This window comes from Hordeum vulgare, chromosome 7H (genome assembly GCF_904849725.1).
Source record: "Hordeum vulgare subsp. vulgare chromosome 7H, MorexV3_pseudomolecules_assembly, whole genome shotgun sequence".
NCBI classification, from domain to species: domain Eukaryota; kingdom Viridiplantae; phylum Streptophyta; class Magnoliopsida; order Poales; family Poaceae; genus Hordeum; species Hordeum vulgare.
Window position 1 is genome coordinate 446,858,456 of NC_058524.1, and position 8,499 is coordinate 446,866,954.

General features: G+C 45.9%; 2 protein-coding genes across 2 annotated transcripts; one reads left to right on the forward strand and one right to left on the reverse strand.

The window, feature by feature from the left end:
* The first annotated feature begins 1,445 nt into the window (after positions 1-1,445).
* Positions 1,446-5,608, forward strand: LOC123411028 (single-strand DNA endonuclease 1). The gene is made up of 14 exons (XM_045103943.1): positions 1,446-1,622; positions 1,710-1,867; positions 2,011-2,072; positions 2,163-2,290; positions 2,388-2,439; positions 2,510-2,582; positions 2,736-2,809; positions 3,230-3,289; positions 3,436-3,592; positions 3,682-3,781; positions 3,914-3,996; positions 4,104-4,204; positions 4,285-4,415; positions 4,592-5,608. Exons 1-14 carry the CDS (start codon positions 1,555-1,557, stop codon positions 5,526-5,528), a joined length of 2,184 nt encoding a protein of 727 aa, XP_044959878.1. The 5' UTR covers positions 1,446-1,554; the 3' UTR covers positions 5,529-5,608.
* Positions 5,529-7,472, reverse strand: LOC123411029 (molybdate transporter 1-like). The gene has a single exon (XM_045103944.1). The coding sequence runs from the start codon at positions 6,992-6,994 to the stop codon at positions 5,606-5,608; it is 1,389 nt and encodes a 462-aa protein (XP_044959879.1). The 5' UTR covers positions 6,995-7,472; the 3' UTR covers positions 5,529-5,605.
* Positions 7,473-8,499: the final 1,027 nt, after the last annotated feature.

Below are 8,499 nucleotides of genomic sequence, written 5' to 3' on the forward strand. Positions count from 1 at the left end.
TCTCAAGACATGAGATAAAACTCTATCCAATCTAAAGGAATATAATTCTTTTGTCAGTGCTTTGATCTCCATTCTTGGTGCATTAGAAAGGTCTAGAGATCTTTCTTCACTATACGCTGACTTTAGAAGGGACCTCAAATCACACTTAGGTAAGCTACTAAATTAATAAAAGGCTTATTAGTAGCATAGGGGTAAAATTAAATTTATCACTTTGTGTAGTGAAAACACTTAGTTTTTTCATTGCCTTGGCTATTCAACATAAACACAAATGTATTTCTCACTAGGTGGGGTGGGGGATATGTAGTGGAAGTGTTTGGGCATGTGGCTAAGGTTGTGCTCCTCCATGATTCTTCAAATAAATATTAGGTCAACCAGACAGTTTTGACACCCCACCCGAGCTGTTTGGTCTTATACAAGAACATTATGATTTATATGTATTAGAAGATACTTTTCCAAACATGGAATTCATGATGTCATCAAGGACCTTCTTTCTCATAAATCTCTTGGCCCAAATGGATTTAACACAAACTTTATTAAAAAATGACGACCCATTATCAAACATGACTTCTATGATATTTGTGACCAATTCCACATAGGTGGTCGTTGTTTGTAGAGTATCAACAACTCTTTCATAACCCTCATTCCAAAGGAGTATGGAGCTTCACGGGTGAATGATTTTAGGCCCACTTCTCTTCTTAGCTGCACAATCAAGTTGTTGACTAAACTCCCGGCCGACATATTGCAATCTATCATCCTGGACTTAGTTCATGTTAACTATTATGGTTTGCGTTTATCATACATATTTCACACGTTTTGCGGTTGACGATTCTAGTTAATGTGCTTGTCCAACACACACGATTTCCCATGTCGTCAACACTCGACCCCCCCCCCCCCCCCAAATCGCCAACCCTCTCGAGCACATGGTTCTGAAACATGTCTACAATTGAGGATAAAAAACCTGTGAATAGTGAATAGCGATAGCTCAAGCAACTCCTCAATTTACCTTTTATCATGGAAGTCATTATTCTTATCTCATGTTCCATGTGGACTACGAGAAATGATTTTATCTTTACGGACATTTCACCTAGCTTATGTACATGCAGGAACAAATTTATGGTCTGGTAGATTGGGTCATCGTTTTGAGATGATTTGCATTCGGTTGTATTTTTTTGTTCTTTAATTAGGATCTATATATAGTTCTTTCTTTTTTTGGAACCTTTCTTCGTACTTCTTCTGTCCTAAAATAAGTGACTCAAAAGTGAGTCAACTTTGCACTATTATTTATAGATGAAAATTAATAAAAATACGCATATGTTTTTCTTTTAAAAAGCTAGAACTGTAAGCGTATTTTGTGACTACGTAAACTCGTGAAAGAGGCGTATACTAGTGGGCACCACATTCCGAACAAATTACCCAGAGAACAGCCGTTTCCAGGTTTGAAACTCAAATGCAAATCCAAATCCCCCCCACCACCGCCACCGCCCCCCTTTCCGCCGTCGTCGTCGTCGCCGGTGCCCCCTCCTGCTCCTGCAGTGCCCAGCGGCGTTAGCGGCTATGGGGGTAAAGAACCTCTGGGACATTCTCGACTCCTGCAAGCAGAAGCTGCCGCTCAACCACCTCCAGTGAGTCCCAAAACCCTCGCTCGTTCGCGTACGCGTGCCTCTCTCCCTCACCCGCCCCCACTGATTCCTCCATGGCTGGCGGCTCAGGAACAAGAAGGTGTGTGTAGATCTCTCCTGCTGGCTCGTGCAGTTCTGTACCGCCAACCGCTCGCCGGCCTTCGTCAGGGACAAGGTCTACCTCAAGAACCTCTTCCACCGCATCCGCGCCCTCCTCGCCCTCAACTGCAGCCTCATCTTCGTCACAGGTCAACCTCGGAATCTCCCTCGCCCTACCCTACCAAAAGATTGTTGGATCCCACCCGGGTCTCTGAATATGGAATGTGTAGCACGTGAGAAACATATTTGGTCACAAAATTCAGTTCTTGGATGTTTTCTTGTTTATCTTCAGATGGGGCAATACCTTCAATCAAGCTGGCTACTTATAGACGTCGGCTAGGATCCAATTCTGAGGTCATTTCTTGTTTACCCACACTGGACACTTCTTGGAATATGATGCAGCCAATTCTATTTGTTTAAGCCCAGTTGCTTGATTCACTTTAGGCTGATTGTGACGACACGAGTTCACAACCATTGACCTCCCTTCGTCGGAACAAGGGATCGGAATTCTCGCGCATGATTAAAGAAGCGAAGCATCTTGGCTTGGCCTTAGGCATACCTTGCTTGGATGGGTAGGTTTTCTCTGCTCCAATCAATCTGTTTATTGATAATAAGACCTGGAATTATTGACAAATGCCCATAACTGTATGCCACTGTGTTCTTTAACAGCATCGAGGAAGCAGAAGCACAGTGTGCATTGCTTGATTTAAACTCATTGTGCGTAAGTACAATGCTTCTCCTAACAACCTGAATGCCATGCCTGTTACTAATTTATTGTTATGTTATTTCAGGAAGGCTGTTTTACATCAGATTCAGATGCTTTTCTTTTTGGGGCAAGGACAGTTTACAGAGATGTTTTCATAGGTAAATCTGTATGCTAAGAACTGTTGGTTTGTGGAGTTTTTTTATAATTATGAATAAAACCTATATTGGACTATCTGATTTTTGTTGTTGCAAAGTGGTCCTGTTCGTGTAGCTTAAATTCTTGTGATTTGCTCATGGTCGTTCTCAAATTAGGGGATGGTGGTTATGTCATTTGCTACGAAATGGAGGACATAGAGAAAAAGCTTGGTTTTGGCAGGAAATCACTGGTATGTTAAATGTTCTATCCTGACCGAGTTGCTCTAATCAGAGAGACGCAGAACATTATGTTCAGTGGTTCTATTTTGTGCAACTAACACAGTAAAAGTAGTACAATCACCAAAAGGATTTAGAGAAGGTACCAAATAAAATTGTGACCTTTGATAGTACAAAATTTTGCCAGTGAAGTAGCATGCGTCAGTTAGCTAGAGATCACTGGAAGTTGCACAAATAACGAAGCTGCCTTGTGCCATTGTTCAACAACAATGCCATGATGCTACCTGCCTCCAATAACTAATTATAAGACTCACTTTTGAGTATTATACTTCTTCTTCATTCAGAGTTTCAAAGTGCATCCTAGTTTCTAGTCCGAGAATGTACATATTTGATCTGTTTCTCTGACCTGGTTCTAACTCTTCCAAACTTTCCAGATATCACTTGCGTTGCTTCTTGGTTGTGATTATTCTAATGGAGTTCATGGCTTTGGCCCGGTAAGTACCAAATGGATAGTTTCTATTTTTGAACTGCTGACTCTGTAATACTCAGTAAGTTCGTTTAGTGTGATTGCATTGCACTTGCTCTTATACTTTACTATCTGAAACTCTATAGTCTGTAATGGCTCTTTTAAGTGCTTCAGGAGGCAGCATGTCGTCTTGTCAAATCTGCGGGAGATGATTCCATCCTAGATCAGATTTTATCTGATGGAGTAAAAGCTACAAGAAAGTGTAAAGGGAAAAAGGCTGGCATTGACAAAGATAAGGGTGGTGACATATGCACAAAAACAAGTACCTCTGGTAAACAAGTTTTTATTCTGTATGTCTGTGGCTATGCAGCTATATCAACCTCATTGTACGGCACATCATGCAATGTATTTTTCTTACAGAGTTTGGGATGAACCAAGATTCTGGTGGTCAATTCCGTGAGGTAATAAACGCATTTCTGGAGCCAAAATGCCATTCGCTTGATTCGGAAAATGTGCGGAGGTAATTAATTATTTGATAAATGCACTGCCTTGTGTGGTCTTTTAGTTTCAGGTACATAAAACCGTTGAAATTGTACTCTGCTTTAGTTTTCTGTCCTTCTGTTGATTGATGACTATTGTTTTCTGTCCATAGGGTATGCTGCCAGCACCCATTTCGTCATTCAGAGTTCCAACAGATATGTGAGAAATATTTTGAATGGACCCCAGAGAAGACTGGTATTTGAAATCTTAACCTGCCATATCTGGATCGAGCAGCTATATGCCTAGTAAGTAGGAAGGTAGTATAACTATTTATTTGTTTATGCCCTTGACTATATTTGCAGATGAATACATCCTTCCGAAGATAGCTGAGAGAGAACTTCGAAGGTTCTCAAATCTTCGTTCGACATCTTCAGCTCTAGGAATGAAACCTTCACTGGGTGAGGTAGTAGCCTTGCATGCTCAGGGTGTTTCCAAAGTAAACATTTTAGTTCTTCTTATCAAATCTAAGCATCTAATTTGCAGATTCCAGTACCATGCCCTGTATTGGCAATTACGAAGCAACGTAAAGTTCATGGGAGTGAGTATTATGAGGTTTCATGGAGAAACATGCATGGATTCCAGTCTTCAGTTGTTCCAGGGGATCTCATCCGAAGGTAGTAATGATTTCTTTCCTCCTATCCTATCCCGCAATAGCCAAACATTAGTCCTATACTGTGGCTACTATAAGTATAGAAGTTCAACTATAACACATGTATCTTAGTTTGCGATCATAGCATAAGGATGATTTGATTTGTGAATCTTCTGAAGTGCCCTACTTGTGCAATTACAGTGCATGCCCAGAAAAAATAACCGAGTTTCTGGAAAAGAAGGATGAAGAGAAGAAGCAAAAGAGGAAAACCAGGCCAAAGAAATCGGCACAAGCTGCAGTTAAAGATGTTGATGCGCGGCTCCAAGATTTGATGCTTGATATTGAGTCTGAATACGCCACGTTTCCGCCTGCAAGCAATTGTCCTGAGACAGGAGATGTGCACCGCGTGGTACCTAGCATGGATATAGTTGATCTGTCTTCTCCATCTCCACCCCTCCGGGCTTGCAAGTCCCAAAAGTTCATCGGATCAACCGCAGCTGCGATTAATGGGATTGATTTGCTGAGCGGTATGGAGTCACAAAGTAGCACCCAGTCAAGCGATGTTCAGAACTTTGAGTCACAAAGTAGCACTCAGTCAAGTGATGCTCTGAACTTTGAGTCACAAAGTAGCACCCAGTCATGTGATTCTCGGAGTTTTACCCTTGAGGATGAAGTGATTGATCTGTCCTCGCCCCTGCCTCCTATTGCTGAACGTCAGCCATGCCGCTTCCAAGACTTGCCACCTTATGATGGAGCTGAACGAAGAGCTCTGACAGATTTAAGCAATTTCCCTGAGAAAAGCAGCATGCTGGGCGGTTCAGATAACAGGCACAAAGCTGGAGCAAGCGAAGGCTGTGCGCCTTTTGAAGCATCGCCGCCAGTCATCCAGGGCACTCGGATAACCAGCGGCCGAAGTAATGCACCGATTATTCCGTTGGCTTTGTCAGAAGCTTGCGCCATTGATCTGTCATCTCCTTCACCGGTTGTCGACAGGAGGAGAAGGGATGGTAACCATGGCAAGGATGCAATAGACATTAGTGAAGCTGAGACTAGTGTCGTGCCTCCTGATGATGATGAACATGAGAGGAAGGCGAGAGAGCTCAGATCGTTTCTGAAGAGCATTAGAGACGAACTGTAATAATATCTGAACACATGATCAATTTGGTGTATTTGATCGAATTGCTGGTGCGTATACATGTGTAGAGTTTGTTGTTTTTACATGGAAGAAACTGTCCAAGCCCTGAGCAGCAGCAGGCCGTGCGCCACCATGCCGCAGAGGAAGCCCAGCGCGGCGCTGGAGCCGACGAGCGACACGGCGGTGCAGACGAGCATGACGAAGGCCTCCGCCTTGGACGACATGTCCCTGGCGGCGATGGCCAGCTCTACGCCGGCGAAGAGCAGCAGCACGCCGAGCAGCCCCACGGGGAAGCTGGCGAGCACACGCAGTACGGAGCCGCCGAGGACCAGCCCCAGCGCCAGCTTCAGCCCGCCCAGCGCCGCCACGCACGCACCGCTGCGGCCGCCGAACTTGTACTGCCCGGCCAGCCCGCCCGCGCCGTGGCAGCACGGCATGGCGCCGAACCAGCAGCCCACCAGGTTCATGGCGCCCATGGTCACCGACACCGACGTCGCCGATGCCTCCTTCTCCGGGAACAGGTCGCGCGTCAGCTTGCACACCGCCACCACCGAGTTGAGCACCGACAGCGGGATCTGCGGCACCGCGCCCTTGATGAACCCCTGCTTCCACGCCTCCGGCGATATGCGTACCACCCGCATCCTCGACGGTCCGGCGCGCAGCTCCCTCAGGGCCGCCGGATGCCGGATGATGGCGAACACCACGCCCAGCACGAACACGATCACCGCCGACGGGATCGCCGCCGCCCAGCGCCGCCTCCAGCTACGCCAGCCTCCGGTAGAACGGCTGGTGTTTCCTTCTCCATCTTCTTCTTCTTGGGCTCCTTGGACGTTGTCTTGGCCGGCGCCGTTGACGAGGACGATGAAGCAGACTGCCGCGAGAGCGAGCACGAGACCGTCCAGCCCGGCCCAGGGGCGAGGCTTCCCCGCCGCGGACTTGCCCTTGCCAAGGTCCTGCTCGTAGCGTATGTACTTGACGGCGGCCATGGCGAAGTTGAGGCCCTGCGCGAGCTGGATGCCGCGCACGACGGGGAGCGGGACGAGCCAGTAGACGAGCTTCATGAGGCGGGTGACGCCGAGGAGGAGGACGAAGGCGGCGGTGAGGATGCCGGCGGCCATGATCTCCGGGATGTCGAATGAGGGGTCGGAGAGGGCGGTGGCGGCGATGGCCTTCATGGGCTGGACCGGCATGGGTACACCGTAGACGATGCCCGTGACGGCGTTGAAGATGCCGGTGAAGATGAGGGTGGTGCCGAGGTCGAGGTGGCGGGAGAGCGCCAGAGAGAGCACGATGGGGATGTAGGTGCCCAGGTCGCCCATGGCGCCGTTCATCTCCGACCACGCCGACCGGAAGGACAGGTTGTCGCGCGCCCGGTCAAGCAGGGAGAGCGGCTGCTTGGTGCCGCCGTCGCCGGAGAGCGCCTCCGGGTCTGAGAGCGCCGTGGTGGCCATGGCCGGTGCCGATGTCATCCTTTTCGAGTGGGGTGCCGAGGTTGTTAACTTAGGCGCCAAATGTGGCGCAGATTTATAGGGGGAAGCAGTATACACTTACTACTCCAACGGTACATTTTAGAGAAAAATTGTCTGAGAGCTACTTTTATCATTTTTCGTAAAAAAATCTCCTAATTTCTCAATCCACCAAATTTTTCGTATTAAACAAAAAGAATGACACATGCATAAGTCTAATGCCATCGTGATAATTCAAACAATGATACCTCACAATTATTTTTCTTCAAACAATGATGCTAGATCAAACTCGCATAGCAAACCAACCTGTGCTTGGATAGTTAGAGGGATAATGGTATTTCCAGTTCATGAGAGTTTAAGTTCTGGTATGCATTATTTCTGGATTTATTTTAGGATTTCCGGCGATACACTTTCAGTGGGAGGAGACGTTTCTGTCGACGACAAGGCGTCTATGGTGACTTTGTAAATATCAAGATGATATGTTGACTCAGTGTCTCGGAGGTGCTCACAAGGGTAGGGTGTGTGTGCGCGCGTTCACACGGGCGAGTATATGCATGTGTATATGAACACCTGTGTCTGTACTGTGTTAGAAAAAAGATCGAACTCACATACTACATGATAATAATTTGAAAGCAACGACACATAATATGTGGGTTGACATTCAAATTCAAATTCAAACATAACAAATCATGTAAATGATTCAAAATAGACTTGACCAAAATGGTTCAAACAAGCAGATCAAACATGTGATATGCTTCACCAAAAGAACCACATGAACAAGAAAATACATAAATATGAAGATCAGTCTCTCAGAGGTGCTCATAAGGGTAGGGTGTGCGTGTGTACGTTCATAGAGGTGAGTTTATGCGCATGTATATGAACGCTTGCGTCTGTACTGTGTTAAAAAAACAAACTCACATACTACATGATAATAATTTGAAAGCAACAACACATAAATATCTGGTTTGACATTCAAATTTAGATTCAAACATAACAAATCATGTAAATGATTCAAAATAGACTTAACCAGAATGGTTCTAATAAGCAGATCAAACATGCGATATGCTTCACCAAAAGAACCGCATGAACAAGAAAATACATAAATATGCAGATCACTTGTAGATCGTAGATCATCACCACCATTGACTTTGCATCACCGTTGCCACTCCCATAACCATGTCCACTATCACTTTCACCCAGCTTTGATGCTAAAATTTTGTGACTCCATGATCTTCGTGTTATATGATCCTGTGAAGTGCATAATATATTTACCTATCAAAATCATCATCGTAAACATTATTGACTCTTGACATGTTGAAGTCATCATCGTTGTTCGTATAGGGCGACAACATTTCCATGTACGTCAACATAAATGTTTGCGGTGAAGGCGACGACATGAAGGAAGGGTCGGCCGAGGAAGCACCGCCTTTCATCATCCTCGGTGTGCGAGGCTTCTTTGGCAAAGTCGAAGATGCTCAACGCGGCGCGGAGGGGGCGACTTGGATCGG